The sequence below is a fragment of the Alexandromys fortis genome, unplaced genomic scaffold (assembly GCF_014885135.2).
Source record: "Alexandromys fortis isolate MF-2015 unplaced genomic scaffold, M_Fortis_MF-2015_v1.1 scaffold_3, whole genome shotgun sequence".
Taxonomy (NCBI): Eukaryota; Metazoa; Chordata; class Mammalia; order Rodentia; family Cricetidae; genus Alexandromys; species Alexandromys fortis.
In genome coordinates, this window is record NW_026067909.1 from 18,061,070 (window position 1) to 18,079,324 (window position 18,255).

Consider the following 18,255-nt stretch of genomic DNA (forward strand, 5'->3'; position numbering starts at 1 on the left):
GTAAGAGTGTTAACAGGGTGGGCGGGGCTCTGGTGCGACTGCGCAGAGCCTCCAACTGAAGTACGGAAAGAGAGGCGCACTCCCGCTTCCGGGCTGCGAGGCACTTGAGCCGCAGCCAGCCTTTTCGGCGCAGGCCCCCTTGCGGCTGCGCAGTTAGGACGCCTCCGCTGATTGGCCCGAACCTGTGAGGGGAGGGAGGAGAAGTGAGGGAACTCCGTCGTTCTCGGCGCGCACTCGCCCGCAGTCGAGAGTCGAGTCCCCTGGAGGCTGCTCCTCGCCGCCTTGTTTTGGGCTCCGTGAGCCGAAAGGGGCAGGGCAGAAGAAGGCGACACAAACACGCCGCGGGAAGAGCGCGGCCCCTGCCGCTTCCTGTGTGCGCTTACTAGCGCGGGCTCAGTACTGGCGCGGGAGGCGGAGGCGGGCGGCGGCGGCGCCTGCGCGGTCGGACTCGGTCGACAGTTCGCAGGGGAGGAGGCGGCGGGAGGCGGAGGAGGCGGCGGCGGCGATGGAGGTGAAGCGGCTGAAAGTGACCGAGCTGCGGTCGGAGCTGCAGCGGCGGGGTCTGGATTCGCGCGGCCTCAAGATGGATCTGGCGCAGCGGCTTCAGGAGGCGCTGGATGCTGAGATGCTGGAGGACGAGGCCGGCGTTGGCGGCGCCGGGCCCGGCGGGGCCTGCAAGGCGGAGCCTCGGCCTGTGGCCGCGTCGGGCGGAGGCCCGGGCGGGGACGAGGAGGACGACGAGGAGGACGAGGAGGAGGAGGAGGACGAGGAGGCGCTGCTTGAGGACGAAGACGAGGAGCCTCCTCCTGCTCAAGCTTTGGGCCAGGCCGCGCAGCCTCCTCCGGAGCCCCCGGAGGCGTCAGCCATGGAGGCTGAACCCGAATCCTCCGACGCACCGGCGGAGGCCACGGCCGGGTCAGGTGGGGTAAACGGTGGTGAAGAGCATGAGACCGGCAAGGGGGAGGAAGACGGGCCGGAGGAACGGAGCGGGGATGAGACGCCGGGATCCGAGGCACCGGGTGACAAGGCCACAGAGGAACAAGGTGAGGAACTTGCAGCAGAGCAAGGCTCCAACCTGCCGGGTGCGTCCCCGATCCAGCACCCCACCCCGCAGCGCGCGATCTGATTCCTTGTTTCCACTCGCCCGAAAGCGCACGATTCCCGCGGCTGTGTGATGGGATTCCCCAGGGAGCGGGGTTTTCACTTGCCCATCTTTTGGGGGGTTTGGGTGCGTTGTGGCTCCACGGTTCCTGTCTAACGCGATTCCTCAGTGTTAGTGGATGGAAGTGTGTGGTGTGCGTGCGTGCGTGTGTGCGTGTGTGTGTGTGTACTGCTTTCGAGCTACCTGTGGATCAGCCCTTAGCGGAAAATTTGCTGGGAAATTGGCGGACTACAGGTACCCGTTAGAAGCTTAGACCTTCGGCCTAGCTGACAGTCTTACCGTCAGCTCGTTACCTAGTGAGCAGTCTGTGAAGTGTTGCTCTGTCAAACCCATGTTCGAGCACACGCCTCACACAGCCTCTGGATAGCTAACCTTGCTCCTTCCTGCTGCAGCGCTGGCAGTGTTTCTGTGAGCGATTGGGTTAATCATTAACCAGCAAAGAGAAAGAAAACCTTAGGCTGGTAACTTTTAGTAGCATGTTAGTTGCTTCTTGAATGGAGCTTTTTCCCCTTCTCCCAATTGTCGTTGTATTTTAATTCTTCCGAGTCGGTAAATGAGCATATTTATAGACTTATCCTTCCGCACTGGGGCCTTTAAGGTCCCTAACTTCCTGAGGTGGAATGATTGAGGGGTTCTAGTGGGTCAGTTGAGTAACCTTGTGGTAGAATACGTGTAGCGACTTTTCCCCAGGAGTCAATGACCTTTCTCCTTTCTTTTGAAATGCTGGCGTGGTTAGAGCTAGTCCGTAGTGTCTGTCAGGAGGGAGCTGCTTCCCAGTCGTACTTTCAGTTGGATTGCCTGAGGTTTTTTGTTTGTTTGTTGCACTTTTTTTTAAGGCTGTTATTGTCCTGTACTTGGAATCTATTTTTCAATGACTTTACAGAGTATAGTTTTTTTTTGGGGGGGGGGAGGTTGTTGTGTTTAACGTTCTGGAACAAAATCTCTTATTATATAACCCTTGACTTATTTGTATTCCAAATAGCAGATAAAAGATATTGACGGGTAAGAGAGCAATTTAGAGGAATTGTCAAAGACTATTAAGCCTTCAAAACATGAAAGCCTAAGGGGAAAAACCGTGTGTACTCCTTGTAAAGAGTGGTGCTGCCGGGCTTAGTGTCACGCCTTCAGTCCCAGCACTTGGGAGGCAGAGGTAGGCAGATCTCTATGAGGTGGTTTTTTGTTTGGGTTGGTTTTGGTTTTTCCGAGACAGGGTTTCTCTGTAGTGTTTTCTTTCATTCATTCAATCTTTCTTTATTCCTTCCTTCCTTCATTTATTTATTTATTTGAGCCTATTTATTTATTTATTTATTTATTTATTTATTTATTTATTTGAGCCTATCCTGGAACTAGCTCTTGTAGACCAGGCTGGCCTGGTTTACATAGAGAACCGCCTACCTCTGCCTCCCGAGTGCTGGAATTAAAGGCATATGCCACCGCCTCCCAGCTATATTTTGAGTTCTAAGACAGCCAGAGCTACATAGTGAGACCCTGTCTAGAAAATAACAACAACAAAAAGAATGTCGCTAAATGTACACCACCACCTTCCTGCCCCAAATTCCATGCAGTAAAGATGTAGTGTTATTTATGGTTCACGTGTGACTTAATGATTTGCTCTGGTAACTTTGAGTTCAAATTCCTGTTAAAAAAATACAGCTGCCATAGTGTGGTTGTGCATTTTAAGGCAAAAAAGACAGTCTCTTAAAGAAATTGTAAGGCTTCTGTGCCATGTACCTGCTGAGAAAAGTTAGAAAATAGTCATTAAGTACTTGCTGTAAATTCAAATCTGATGAGAACTGAAAGAAATTCACCTGTGAAGGTTTTTAAACGACTTCAGGGATATTTTTCTATCCTATTAGTGGGGAGATCTGTCAGGTTGGCTTGAATGAAGTAGATACATTTAGAATGGAAAAATTGCCCAACTTTTTCTATTTCTTGACTGTATTTAGCTCACAGCGCCCCCCCCATCTTAATCAATAAAAAGATACTGGAAATAAAACATATGGATATAAAACATATGGCTATAATAGGAACACTTTCACTCAGATACCCTCTGTTTCCCCATATTGGTTAACTCAGATTCTCTTAGTTCTGAGCTTATTCTATGCTCCAGTATTAAAAACTGTTGATTTTCTTTCCCTCCCTTTTGTAGGAGATGACCAGGATAGTGAAAAGTCAAAACCAGCAGGCTCAGATGGTGAGCGGCGGGGGGTAAAGAGACAGCGGGATGAGAAGGATGAACATGGCCGAGCTTACTATGAATTCCGAGAGGAGGCTTACCACAGCCGGTGAGGGAAACACTCCCTTGATGGGAATGTCTGCTCTGCTTTTGGTATTCCTGGCGTTGATTGGACAGTCTGGAAGGAGGGGTGGATTGAAAAATGAATAGATCTTTATAGGCATAAGTTTTAGAGTAAATAAATCTATGATGAAAGCTATTTCCTTTTCTCATGAAAGAAGCTGTCTGCTGGAATTTGATAATTCACTGATACTTTAAAATGGACAGTGCCACACAAACACCTCCAAGAAAGTAGCTTTGGTTATATTGCATTTGCTCTCCTCTCCTACCTGTAGCTCGAAGTCTCCACCACCTCCAGAAGAAGAGGCAAAAGATGAAGAGGAGGATCAGACTCTTGTGAACCTGGACACATGTATGTATAAAGCGAATTGCTTTGGTTTTTTTTATTTTTTTGAGAATGGGGCCTTGCTATTTATCCCAGGTTATTTTCCAAATTGTGATCCTCCTGCCTTAGTCTCTGGCATGATCTAGAACTGACTTTTGAGAGTAAAACTTGATGGCTTGAGTATTTGGACAGTTTTTGTATCCATTCATGATAATTGGGCATAATGGTGCTCCCGGCACTTGTCAAGTGTTGAGTGTTGCAGTAAACCAGGCATATCTTTTGTGTTATGTTTCTTTTATTTAGATTTATTTACTATGTATACAGTGTTCTGCATGCACACCAGGAGAGAGCTCCAGATCTCATTAGAGGTGGCCGTGAGCCACTGCTGTGGTTGCTGGGAATTGAACTCAGGACTTCTGAAAAAACAGCCAGTGCTTTCAACCTCTGAGCCATCTCTCCAGCCCTGTATCTTTCCTTAACAGATACCTCGGATCTCCATTTTCAAATAAGCAAAGACCGATATGGAGGGCAGCCACTTTTCTCAGAAAAATTTCCTACCCTTTGGTCTGGGGCAAGGAGTACTTATGGAGTAACAAAGGGAAGAGTATGCTTCGAGGCCAAGGTAAGGGCTCTTTCAAGTCAGTTATTAATTTCAGCTGTGTGTTGGCCGCCTAGCCAGTACTTTATTAGTGCAGAGAAGGCACCTGACTTAACTAACATACCTTAACTCTGAGCAACAAAATTGACCCTTGTGACTTTGTTTTGTTTTCTTGTTTGTTTTATGTGCTGGGGATTGAACTCAGGGCCATGTACATATCAGGTGCTTTCTTTCTTTCTTTTTTTTTTTTCTTTTTATTTTCGAGACAGGGTTTCTCTGTAGCTTTTTGGTTCCTGTCCTGGAACTAGCTCTTGTAGACCAGGCTGGCCTCGAACTCACAGAGATCCGCCTGCCTCTGCCTCCTGTGTGCTGGGATTAAAGGCGTGCGCCACCACCGCCCGGCCAGGTGCTTTATTTCTGAGCTATATACCCAGACCTACAAATTTGGTCTTTGGTTTAGGTTTACTGAAAATTGTTTTTCTGATATTTAGCTGTGATCTTTTTTTTCCTTTTCAGTTCGTATACAAATCTTATCTTTGTAACTCAGACTTTGTACCGGCATTGCTCAAAGTACCTAAGAATTCCTTTTCTGACTTGACCAGGTAACACAGAATCTCCCAATGAAAGAAGGCTGCACAGAAGTTTCTCTACTCAGAGTTGGGTGGTCTGTTGATTTTTCCTGTCCACAGCTTGGTAATGTTATTTTTTAACTTCTTGCTGTGTTTATTACCATATTGCTCACTCTGTGGGAACTTTACAGATAGATAATTGATTATTGACTATCCTAGGTGAAGATGAATTCTCTTATGGTTTTGATGGACGAGGACTCAAGGCAGAGAATGGGCAGTTTGAGGAATTTGGCCAGACTTTTGGGGAGAATGATGTCATTGGCTGTTTTGCTGTAAGTGTTCCTGTAAATTGTGGATTTATATATAGCAAAGGCTGAGAGGATTCAGCTGTGCTTCCTACCAACTACTGGCTTTATACATTCTATATGCATTGCTTGGTTATTTGAGCTGCCCAGTAACCCCAGTATTTATTTGCTTATTTCTACATGTATTGGGGGGGCATATCAGAGTGTGTATGTGAAAGTCAGAGGACAGTTTTCTCCTACCATGTGGGTTCTAAGGACCAAAGTCATGTCATCATACATGGTGACATGTGCCTTTACCCACTGACCCATCTCTCCATCCTCCCAACTAAAGAAAAAAAAAAGTAAGCTGTAAGACTTCATTGTCCTTAAAACCTGTGTCAACCTGTAAGTGCTCTTGTGCTTTTGTCCCTGTAGAATTTTGAGACTGAAGAAGTAGAACTTTCCTTCTCCAAGAATGGAGAAGACCTGGGTGTGGCATTCCGGATCAGCAAGGAATCTCTAGCAGATCGAGCCCTTCTACCCCACGTCCTTTGCAAAAATTGTGTCGTAGAATTAAACTTCGGTCAGAAGGAAGAGCCCTTTTTCCCACCACCAGAAGAGTTTGTGTTCATCCATGCTGTGCCTGTTGAGGAGCGTGTACGGATTGCAGTTCCTCCTAAGACCATAGAGGAGTGTGAGGTATGCCAAATTGCAGAAGTATGGGCCTCATGTTTTAGAATAGTGAAGACTGTGTACTTTCAGGTGTATTCTGTGCTGAAATTAGGAGCGGCTGGGCTGCGTCCCTGGCACCCGGCCGCCCGCATGGCTAGCTTATGCCCAGAAATAATTACAAAGAAACTGTATTCTATTAAACACTGCCTGGCCCGGCTAGTTCCAGCTTCTTATTGGCTAGCTCTTACATATTGTTCTAACCCATTTCTAATATTCTGTGTAGCCCACGAGCTGGCTTACCAGGGAGGATCTTAACCTGTGTCTGTCTGGAGCGGGAAAATCATGGTGACTCCCTGACTCAGCTTCTTTTTCCCAGCATCCTCTTTTGTCTACTCCGCCTACCTAATTTTCTGTCCTATGAGGGCCGAGGCAGTTTCTTTATTATAATTAATCAATGTCCTTCCTCCATCAATTCTGAAATTACTGTCAAATTTGGATAGGGAAAATATAAGAATATTTTCTAAAGAAAGTTGGATTTTAAAAAAATGACTCTTTTATTACATTCCTAGTTTCCTTTTATTTGCAGGTGATTCTGATGGTAGGACTCCCTGGATCTGGGAAGACCAAGTGGGCACTAAAGTATGCAAAAGAAAACCCTGAGAAAAGATACAATGTCCTGGGAGCTGAGACTGTGCTCAGTCAAATGAGGGTCAGTTGCTGAAAGGTGGGGGAGGGATGGTTAATCGGCAGTGATGTTTGCTCTGGAGACTCTGGGAATCTTTGATAACCTGTCCTCAGTCAGGGATGGAGGGTGTCTTTGAAATGTGTGAGAACAAGGGCTACACATGTAAAAATGTAACTTTCTGTCATGTGTTAAAATGTGCTCCATACCTGCTGGATTGTCAAGTCTCTGAAAATGTACAATCTGGAGTATGTACGGGTTAAGAATGGAAGTAGTTACTATAGAAAATTAGTAGTGTGATGAGTTGGTCTTATCCATGTAGCATTTAAAACAAGTGACTTTGGGGATCTTGAACTTGTTGTGTAACCCCTTGTCTTCCTCCTGTCTTCTTGCACTTATCAGATGAAGGGGCTGGAGGAGCCAGAGATGGACCCCAAGAGCCGAGACCTCTTAGTTCAGCAAGCTTCCCAGTGCCTTAGTAAGCTAGTCCAGATTGCTTCCCGATCAAAGAGGAACTTCATTCTTGATCAGGTATTCAAACATTCAAGAGGAACATTTTTAAAAGAGGTCCAGAGATAAAATTTTGCAACTTTTTAAAAGAGCGAAACTGGGATACACACTAGGACTGAATTAAGAATTAAAAAATAGACTCAGGTTTGTCTGCGCTGAGTTACATAATGTACTTGAACTCATCATACTGTTATCCTGAGAGTATGAGCTATATGATAGAGGAATAGAAGGAGATTTGGGTTCATTTATTTCTTTTATTTAGTCAATATCTTGACCTACTTACATTTGTGATCTTGAACACTTCTTTTACCTCTTTAACTTCAGTTTTCCTGATTGTGAAATATTTATCAAGTAGAGTCTCAAATAAAAATCAAAGGAGAAGCCAAGCAGTGGTGCTACATGCATTTAATCCCAATACTCAGGAGACACAGTCAGGCAGATCTCTATGGTTCAAGACCAGCCTGATCTACAGAGCTAGTTCCAGGACAGCTAGGACAACACAAAGAAGCCCTGTCTAAGAAAAAGAAAAGTCAGAGGAGACTGGGGTTATAGCACAGTGATAGAGCAGTTTTCTAGCATGTACAGAGCCCTAGGTTTGATCCAGATTACTACAAACAATAGTAATAATAGTGGTTATTAAAGAAAATTGTGTATTGACTTCTAACCTGATGCTTCAGCTGTAAGTTTAGTGGTGATTTTTGTTTTTAAAACATGTTATTACTCCCATTGCTAGTGTAATGTGTACAACTCTGGCCAACGAAGGAAGTTATTGCTGTTCAAGACCTTCGCCAGGAAAGTGGTGGTGGTTGTCCCTAATGAGGAAGATTGGAAGAAGAGGCTGGAGTTGAGAAAAGAAGTGGAGGGAGATGATGTGCCTGAGTCTATAATGCTGGAGATGAAAGGTGGGCTAAAATTGCATAGATTAGAGAATCTTGTCCCTGGTTAGTACAACCCCACTGGAACCTCGTAGCACCAAGAGTGACTCTCTACATCTAAAGTATAAATTTAAAAACAATTTAATGGAGGCAAGTGCTTGACAGTAGACCCCTTGACTTGTGGCTAAAACATAAAAGGGTAATGTCTAGGCATAGTAGGTAGCACATGTTTGTAATCCCAGCACTTGAGATGGTCAGGAAAGAAGATCATGAATTAGACTAGCCTGGATTACATAACAGGACCTTGTCTTGGTTGGGAAGAAAAAAGCAAGGTGGTGTTTGCTTATAATCTCAGCATCTGGAAATTGAAAGCAGGGAGGATAAGAAGTTGGAGGCTAGTCTGAGCTAATGATGCTGTCTCAAATGGAAGAACGAGCTGGGCAGTGGTGGTGCACCCCTCAGACCCCAGCACTCCAGAGGTAGATGCAGACTGATCTCTGAGTTTGAGGCCAGCCTGATCAACAAGAACTAGCTCCAGGACAGCTAGGACTGTTACACAGAGAAACCCTGTCTTGAAAAAAACCAAATAAAGTAAAAAAGAAGTATGAGAAATAAGATGTTTAAATCCAAACAAGATACTTAGATGTAAAGGAAGGGGATTGAGTCAATTACCTATTAAATAAGTATTTATAGTGTATACTGTTTGTCCATCATTTCCCTAGTTGTAGAAAAATATCGGTATATGAAATGAAACTTCACAGTAATAAATACAATTTTAAATTAATATTTATATTCCACAAAAATGTCAAGAATGATAACATTTAAATGAAAATACAGTAATTGTAGAAAATTGTCTCTACCATATGTTGATTTCTGTTACAATAATAGTTTTACGTTTTGTTTTCCTTTTTGCTTATTTTTTGATTTGTTATTTGCCTAAGTATACGGTCATCTCAAGGCAGTGTTGGCTATGTTGATTGGTCTTGTTTTATGGTGTTCCCTCAGATCATATTCTTCATCATATTTCCTTTCACTCATAGCTTCCCACTCACCCTCTCAGCTGCTGGCTCTGGAAACTCCATAACCCCTGGTTGTGGGAATCACTTCTCACATCTGTGGGCTGGAGTGTCTGAATTTATACAGAATGAATTATTCGAGCCCATAGCAAATACTCAGGCACTTGGAGGAATTTGATGCTGTTTTGTAAAATAGGGATAACTGGATTCATCTGAGAATCATAATTGAAGTAAAACTCACTGGGACACAGTCTATGAACTTGATGTTCATAGAATGATAGATGTGCCTGGCTATCATGTATAACTAACTGTTCAGTGACTGACCTTGCTGTCAGTACGTGTGTGTTATTAGAGATGATGCTTTTAGCGTGCACACGTGAGTGTGCATGTGTGTGTGTGTTAGGGTCTACTGGGAATTGAAACCCAGGGCCTTTGTATATATTAGGCAAGTGCAGTGCCCCTCACCTATACCCTCAGTCCCATCTTGAAATTCTGAAAATGTTACTTCTTGACCAGGCATGGTGGTACATGCCTTTAATCCCAGCAGATCAGATACAGGTGGGTCTCTGAATTTGTGACCAGATTGGTCTAAACAAGTTACAGACTAGGCAGGTTACATAATGAGACCAAGTTCTTTTTTTTAAGGTTTGTTTTATTTCTGTGAATGTTTTGCCTATGTATGAATGGTGCCCTTGGAGGTCAAAACTGAACAGTTAGAGACGAGACAGTTGTGAGCACCTCTGTGTGTGCTTGGAACTGAATCCAGGACCTCTGCAAAGGGCAGTGAGATGCTTTTAACTACTGGGTTAGCTTTCCAATTCCTGAGACCAAATTTTTAATCTAAGCAACACCAAAACGTGTTCAGTTAGGGGTTAGCCTGTGTTCCTTCTGTCTTGATAGCTCACTGATCTATTTTGAATCACTTAAGAATTTGTAAACCCTGCCAGGCCGTGGTGGCGCACGCCTTTAATCCCAGCACTCGGGAGGCAGAGGCAGGCGGATCTCTGGAAGTTCGAGGCCAGCCTGGTCTACAAGAGCTAGTTCCAGGACAGGAACCAAAGCTACAAAGAAACCCTGTCTTGAAAAAAAAAAAAAAAAAAAAAAAAAAAAAAAAGAATTTGTAAACCTGTCCGGCATAAAGCCCTTTGTCTATTCAATTTAGGGAAAAGATTTGCCTTAGGCATGGTACCACAAGTCTTGCTCAGAACTCAAAAGACTAAAGCAAGAAGATTGCTTTGAGTTCTAGGTCATTCTGGAATATACAGACAGACACCATCTTTAAAAAGAAGAAAGCCATGGTGGCACTTGACTCTAATCTCAGATTTTAAGAGATTGGAAGCAGCCTTGTTGTGGTGGTGCACACCTTTAATCCCAGCACTCCAGAGGCAGTCAGGTGGATCTCTGTGAGTTGAAGGCCAGCCTGGTCTACAGAGCTAGTTCCAGGGCAACTAGGGCTGTTATACAGAGAAACCCTATCTTGAGGACCCTCCCCCCCAAAAAAAGAGATTGGAAGCAAGAAAATCAAGGTCATCCTCAACTATATAAGGGAGTTCCAGGTCTGCCTGTGCTACATGAAACCATGTCTCAAAAAAGAAGTTAGTTTGGTTATCTAAGGATGAGTTGGTATGAGCCTAGTACATTTTAGTGTGTTACTAAGTTAAACTTTGAAAGTATTAGGCTTGTCTTGCTGTTGTGTTCAGACCTTTATTCTACCACTTGGGACAGACAGTAAGGCAAGATCTTCAGTTTGAAACTTGCACAGACTGTATAGCAAGCTGAAGTCCAGTCTGAGCTTTAAAACAAAACAATCTCAAAGGAGAAAAAAGTAAAATAAAAAGAGAGCTAAGTGCAGTAACAACAACTGTAATTGTAATCCCAGTTTTCAGAAGCCAAGAGGCAGGAAGATTCAGACCAGCCTGGGATACATGAGACCCTATGTGTAAAAAAAAAACCAACAAGAGCTAGATGATGCAGTCCTTAAAGACTTAGCTGCATAGCATGAAGCCTGAAGTTTTGATCCCAGCACCCACATAACAAGTCAGGTACTCTGTATACTCCCGAATCTCACTACTGAGCAGGGTGGCAACAGGATGGTGAGTCTCTAGATTTTGAGAGGGACTGTGTCTACAAAGGAGTAAAGTATGGTAGAGAATATCTGACATCCTACACTAGCCTTCTTACACTAACACATACTCATTTAGACATATACTATTAACAACAAAACTGGGCATGGTCCCATCAGAGACAGGTAGATCTCTGAGTTCAAAGCCAGTCTGGCCTACATAGTGAGTTCCAGGACAACCAGGGCTTTGTAGAGAGCTCCTGCTTCAATAAATAACAAACTGAGTATTGACTCAACTGTAATTCCAGCACTCAAGAGCCTAAGGTACTTGAGGTTAGCCTGGGCTATAGAACTAAAGCAGAACCTACCATACCATTGCATTATGAAATTGAAGAGGAGTGGCCTAAGGTTATTTAAAAAAAAAAAAAAAACTTAATTTATCCAGTTATCATATGAGAATGACCACCAGATATCTGATAGGTACCCCCGAGGTTATGCAGAAGTTAATTTGGATCCTATGGAAATGTGAAGTCTGAAGAGACAACAGAAGGAGGAAAGCAGTGTAGACAGTATGTAGATGAGGTAAATAAACAAGCATGTGGCAGCATATAGATCATTGATAGAAATGGAGTAATTGAAGTTAAAAGTGCAGCTAAAAAACAGGCCTAACCTATCAGCCAAAGTTCATAATTAGTAATAAGTCTCTGTGTTGTGATTTGGGGGCTGGCTAGTGGGACAGAGAAAGTCTCAAAAATGGGAAAAACAAAGCAATCAAAATAAGAACCCTTGGATATAGCTCAGTGACAGAATACTTGATTAACATTTACAAAACCCTGGATTTGATCCCCAGAGCCACCAAAAACTAAAGGATACTTCCTGTAGTAGATGTTCATGCATTCTTGTCTATACTTTCTAGGCCCACAAGCTTCTCTCTTGTTCTTATAGCCAACTTCTCTCTGCCTGAGAAATGCGATTATATGGATGAGGTGACTTATGGGGAGCTGGAAAAAGAAGAAGCCCAACCCATTGTTACTAAATACAAGGAGGAAGCAAGGAAGCTGCTGCCCCCCTCTGAGAAGCGGACAAACCGCAGGAACAATCGCAACAAGAGAAACCGGCAGAACCGAAGCAGAGGCCAAGGCTATGGTGAGTCCTGGAGACTTGGCCGCCCACAATGAGCAACTTTCCTAATGAAGCTTATTTCTTCTTGTCTTTAGCACTTGCTTCCTATGCATTCCCCATAATCCTTCAACCAGAAGGGAGTTATTGTGGGGCAAAAAATGTTTCCTTGAAACACAGTCCTGTGCTTCACCATCTGTGTAGCTTCTGTGTGAGCAAGTGGGTTCCAGACTTGACTGCAGTCTTAGGATGTGTGCAGTGAAAGCCAATTCTCCCCTTAAGATTTCTTGGTGTTTTATGAAATCAACCCAATTGCACAGACAAAAAAGTATTTCTTCCATCCTTTTAAAGCGTTACAAAGCGAGTTAGTTATTAGTGGAATTAATTTTTCCTCTGAATGTCTAGTTTGCCAGCTAAATCCCCAGGGCATATTTAAGCCAGGCGGTGATGGTGCATGCCTTTAATCCTGCACTCAGAAGGCAGAGACAGACAGATCTCTGAGTCCGAGGCCAGCTTGGTCTACAAGAGCTAGTAGTACTAGGGTAGGCTTCAAAGCAACAGAGAAATGCTGTCTCGAAAAAAGGGCAAAAAAAAGTGTGTATGAGTGTACAATTGTATGTAAATCAACAGGTAGTTAGTGTTAAATATTTCTCAGACACCAGGAATAACAACAGTTCTAGCCTTGAGTATTGTGTAGATTGTTTTGTTTTGTTTTCTGGGAGGATAGGTTTTTTGAGACAGGGTTTTTCTGTAGCTTTGGAGCCTTTCCTGGAACTAGCTCTTGTAGATCAGGCTGGCTTCAAACTCACAGAGATCCTCCTGCCTCTGCCTCCTGAGTGCTGGGATTAATTTCTTTGTATGCAGTAAGTGAAGGGTATAGGTTACATGATACCTCAGATCCCTTTTTGGGCTGAGAATCTGATTGGTGAATGGCAGTTTTTATTCATGTCTGTAACTCTGCCATGCATCCTTTTGTCATCTAAAATATTTTGTAGGATTGGGGAGCTTCAAAAGCAGGGTGGTTTTGTTATCTTGTGTCTATTCTTCTGCCCTCCCCTCTCAGACTCTTTTAATAAAAGATCCTGGCTGGTGCTTTACTTAACATTGTGTGAGCCTGGCCAGAGCAAGCCTCCTCTTCCCATAGAATTGCCTTGGGCTCCAACTTTTTGATTTCCACTCAGATGTGGAGCCAGGACCCCATGCCAGCTGTCTGAGCGCCCTCTCCATTTCTCTTCCAGTGGGCGGGCAGCGCCGAGGCTACGACAACCGGGCCTACGGGCAGCAGTACTGGGGGCAGTCTGGAAACAGAGGGGTGAGTGCAGCTCTCCTTCTGCTCCTCCCTCTGGGCTGTGAAGCCATTCCTATTGACTTGGGGGAGCAGAGGGGTTTGGGCTGTTTTCTTAGGTCTTTAGGGTTTGCCCACTTAATATGTTCATCTGGAAGAATTTAACTTGGGGAAAAAATTTACCCTGCTTATAGTATCAAGATGAAATAATGTCTTGTTCAATAATGGGTAACTGTGGGTTGTGCTTCTGGAGACCCATATATCACCACCACTCTTCTTTCTCCTTCCTCAGGGCTACCGTAATTTCTATGATCGATACAGGGGTGACTATGATCGATTCTACAGACAAGATTATGAGTACAACAGATACAGAGACTATTACAGACAATACAACCGGGATGTGAGTATTATCTTGGCATAGATTGAGGGTGAAGGGGAAAGGACCAGCTGGATGAATGTCGTGCCTCTTCATCCTCAGCCAGCTCTGGCTCTAAGTGATGGGGTTTCCCTCTCTTCTAGTGGCAGAATTACTACTACCACCACCAACAGGACAGAGACCGATACTACAGGAACTACTACGGTTACCAAGGGTATCGGTGAAGCCCCTGCTGTTTTCACCTGCCAGCCATGAAGCTGAGGCTCTGGGGATGCCAAGCATCCCCCAAAACACAACCAAGGAAAACAGGGGCTGTTGGGGTGGGGCTGAGCTGCCGGGGAGGGGTGGATGGGGGGAGGGTATGCAAGCAGGGGTGGGGGGGGGGAAGTGGAAGCAAAACGAAACTGTACATTTTTTTTTAAAGTTTGTTGAAAAGAATATTGTCTTATTCTATAAAACATTTCAAACCTAGTTAGGCTATTTGTAATCAAAAAACATTTGCACAGAAAGCAGCACTTAGGGCTGCCTGTTCTGTACCCTCCAGCACTCTTAAGGCAACTGGAATGGTAGCCCAGCAAGGGAGAGTGGTGTGGGGAGAAGGGAACACCTTGAGGGAACTCTGCATAGCAGGCAGGAGTTAGGGACAGAGGAGGCAGGATTGGGGGCAGAGGGAGGGAGCGCCTGTGACCAGGGCAGTGAAAATAAATGATTGGCTCTATCAGTCACTTGCACCAGTTAACCGTTTGTATTTTCATTACCAACCCTTCTCTCTTGGGATATCTGATCTGTTAGGCTGGGAGGCCCAAATGTCCCACTGTCCACTTTGTTGTGCCTTTGTGCTGTCTGCCTAAGGCACAGAGACTGCTAGTTGGGTGGTTCTATTATATAGGATTCCCAGGCCATGGGGACTGTTGGGGACTACAGATCAGAATAGTTTTTTTTCCCCCATCCATGTTTTATGCAATGAATTCCCATAAAGTCTGGAGGAGAGTGGGAACATAGCCCTCAGTCTAAAGATGGTGATTTGCCAGGCCCTAGACGCTTTGTCTTCTCAGTTGATAGAGGCGCGAGATCTCTAGATCATTTGCTAAGATTGCCGGCCTCTTTTAGTGTGAGGGAAGGAATGGTTCTCAGGGTTTCCGCTCACAGAAACGCAGCAAGACGATGTTCACTGCGTCAGGATATGTATATAGGTAAATCTGTGGTGTGGGCTGTCAGGCCCAGGTGCTGAGAATAGCAAATATTTTATACAGTGGGGGACGCTGCCCTGCTGCTGTTGTTGTTTTTGTTTTTGTTTTGATACACAGATGAGAGTGAGTAGAAAAGGGGGGGCAGCTCAGTAGGGCTGCAGAAACTTGGGAAGACTGTGTGAATGTGTGTGTGGGTGTCTGCAGGGGAGCACCTTTTCCCAACTTAACTGAAACAGGATTCCTTCTGGGGTGTTTCCTTGTAAGCCCCAGAGAGGCCTTTCACCTTTTCCCAACTTAACTGAAAGAGGATTCCTTCTGGGGTGTTTCCTTGTGAGTCCCAGAGAGGCCTTTCATCGAGAGACTTCATTTGGGATCATTAAATTTGTAACTTTACCAACACCCTCCCAGTTCTTGACAGAACAACTACAGGTTGCTGGGTTCAAGAATATGGGCAGGATATGGCAATGCTCTTTTAATACTGAGCTTCAATTTAAATCATCCTGCTTAGCTAAAGCTTACTCAGCAGCAGCATCCTACAGTACTTCCTGGTGAGAGAAACCTCTGGGCTGTGCTACTAGAACATATTTCACATCCACTTCCTCACCTGAGCATTTAGTTCTCTTGTTTAAACTTGTGCTGAGATTTGGATCTTCCCTGTCCTGATGTCCTTTCTGTGCAGTTCTTCTCTGGGTGTTCAGACCCTTATTCTGACTCTCTGGTCTGTTAGGACTCAACCTTCTATTCAAGGACCTCTTTCCAGAGGTCATTTCAGGCCTGGAAGGAGACAGCTTGCTCCTGTTGTCTTTCCTATCGTACCTGTCCCTTACGGTGCCACAAGTGGGTTTGTGTGTTACAGTGGGTGGAATGACTGCATGTATCTTTGTAACTCACTGGCATCATTAAGGGAATTTGAGAAAGCTTTGTTTATAATGTCAGGGCAAAAAGGTAAAAACTGGAGCCCAAAGAAATCCCCTTAGGAAAAGATTATGTTATAAAAGAAAACTTAGTTTCCAGAGGCAGAAGCTGACCGTTCAGATATTCAGTCCTCCAACAAATAACACTTTTATAGTAGTCTGTGACATGGATTGTGGATGGTTGGACCCACGGATGGGGGCATAAACTTAACACTGAAGTTTGGAGCAATGGGTTAGAGAGTATACTTATTATTAATTTGATAAGTCTTCTTTTTAAAAAGCTGTTTTTCTAACTGAATGGAGAATAAAGCTGCCACATCCTTGTTGGGTCTGTCCAGGAGGTCTCTTGCATCAAAGTGAATGTCTGCATTTTTTTTTCTGTCTTGTGTTTTTATTATGAAAAGAAATGTTATGGTGGGGGGGGGGTGGATTATGGTAACAGGAGGGAACCTGGCTTTGTTTCCCTTAGAAGACTTGTTTAGTGTTTTATCAGACTTCTGTTGTAGTTGTAGATGGAAAAGCTTGTGAGAAAAACACCACATGGAGCCTGTAAATGTTTTTGCACAACCTGTAAAGCATTCTTGGAAGTGGCCAGTAAAAAAAGAAAAAAAGGGTTTTACCATTTTAAAAAAAAATGTAACTGTGTCATTGTTTACATCTGTAACTCTTCCCTGTTCTCATTACATCATTCTGGCAACAAATGTAGGCACAGTAGTTCCAGTTTTAGAATAAATGACCATTTGGATTGAATTTTCCTATCTCCTGTGGCTGCACTGACTGGAGTGATCCTGGGGGTGTTTAATAATGTATTTTTTTAATGTTTATTTTGAAACAGAATCTCATTGTAGCCCAGGCTTGATCATCCTGCCTTAAATCCCAAAATGCTTTGTTTATACGTGTTTGTGTGTTTGTCACCACCCCCAGCTTATTCACCTATTTTAAATTTTGGTGTATGCACAGAAGTGCACAGGGAATCAAGTGTTCATGCAGATGGGGAGGGGAGGTCACGTGGAGGTCGGAGAACAACTTTGTGAAGTCTTTACCTACCTTTATGCAGGTTTCAAGGATCAAACTCAGATTGTCACACTTAGATGAAATGCCGAGCCATCTCACCAGTCCCTTCGTTTTCGTGCTTAGTTACCAAGTTGTACTCTGATACAACCAAGGATAGCTTCTTTGCATGGCTGCTGTGCCCTTTTCTATAATGGGAACCATCTATGCATGGATTTGTCTACCTAGTGTTTGCTTAGAGAAACATTATTATTTGAAATTTTGTGTGTGTGAGTGTTTTGCCTGCATCTAAATCCACCCACCACGTGTGTCAATGCCTTTGGAGGCTATTAGAGGGCATTGGAGCCTCTGGAACTGGAGTTAACCCATGGGTCTAGCTGCCACGGGGATGCTGGGCCTGAATCCTGGTCCTCTGCAAGAGCAGCAAGTGAGCAAGTACTTGTAACCACTGAGCCATCTCTCTATCCCTCTTATACTAACATCTGGAGCCATTAGAGTAGAAGAATCAATTGTCTATTTGAGGTTAAATGAAAGGTTCCATTTGCCGGGCGGTGGTGGCGCACGCCTTTAATCCCAGCACTTGGGAGGCAGAGGCAGGCGGATCTCTGAGTTCTAGGCCAGCCTGGTCTACAAGAGCTAGTTCCAGGACAGGCTCCAAAACCACAGAGAAACCCTGTCTTGAAAAACAAAAACAAACAAAAAAAAGGTTATGAAAGCCATTAAGTTTATGTACAAATAATTATTACCTAAGAAGAAAAATTTTCATTTTCCCTATGCATTTGAAGAATGGAAATTATAAAAAACATTGCAACAGCATTGCAGTGTACTGAACTGACAGGGCTTAGTGTTACATGCTGCTGCTGGCAGCAGAAGTCAAACCCATTGCCTCGTGTGGGTCACTGGAACCTTTTTCTTTCGGTCTTTTAAAAAGGGTATATTTCCTATTATAGCCTAGGCTGCTATCATACCAAGCTCACTAGGATTTTTTATTTTTTACCTGTTAATGTTATACACCTATGAAGATCAAGATGATTTTGGGGAGTTCTCTATTCTACCATGTAGGTTCCAAGGATTGAACTCAGGTCATCAGACTTAATGGCAGGTACTTCTACCCACTTAACTGTAGGTGTTTTTCTGTCCTGCAACAGCTCAAACACTGAAGCTTATATTATAAATGCTCCGCCAAAAGCTCAGGCTTATTACTAATACTAACTAGCTCTTACATTTTAAGTTAACCCATATTCCTTATTTACGCTCTGCCATGTGGTGGTACCTTTATTAGCATGTCATGTTCATCTCCTCTGCATCT

General features: G+C 44.1%; 1 protein-coding gene across 2 annotated transcripts; it reads left to right on the plus strand.

Moving 5' to 3' along the window:
• The first annotated feature begins 258 nt into the window (after positions 1–258).
• Hnrnpul2 (heterogeneous nuclear ribonucleoprotein U like 2) lies at positions 259–16,685 on the plus strand. 2 transcript variants are annotated; one of them, XM_050136556.1, is made up of 14 exons: positions 259–1,043; positions 3,312–3,447; positions 3,734–3,810; positions 4,266–4,405; positions 4,984–5,074; positions 5,170–5,282; positions 5,670–5,933; positions 6,493–6,615; positions 6,991–7,119; positions 7,832–8,000; positions 11,997–12,197; positions 13,409–13,482; positions 13,748–13,855; positions 13,975–16,685. In XM_050136556.1, the coding sequence occupies exons 1-14, from the start codon at positions 506–508 to the stop codon at positions 14,053–14,055; spliced, it is 2,244 nt and encodes a 747-aa protein (XP_049992513.1). In that variant the 5' UTR covers positions 259–505; the 3' UTR covers positions 14,056–16,685. The 2 variants fall into 2 exon arrangements, 1 of the variants encoding a protein (XP_049992513.1); XR_007590787.1 differs by lacking the exon at positions 13,409–13,482 and having other exon boundaries at positions 13,975–14,015.
• The last annotated feature ends 1,570 nt before the right edge of the window (positions 16,686–18,255 follow it).

Bases quoted from the DNA above. Each gene is read 5' to 3' on its own strand.
- Hnrnpul2 (XM_050136556.1), top strand. From the start codon at position 506: ATGGAGGTGAAGCGGCTGAAAGTGACCGAGCTGCGGTCGGAGCTGCAG. The intron at 5,075-5,169 runs GTAATGTTATTT...TGACTATCCTAG, and splicing joins TTTTTCCTGTCCACAGCTTG to GTGAAGATGAATTCTCTTAT. The intron at 5,283-5,669 runs GTAAGTGTTCCT...TTGTCCCTGTAG, and splicing joins ATGTCATTGGCTGTTTTGCT to AATTTTGAGACTGAAGAAGT.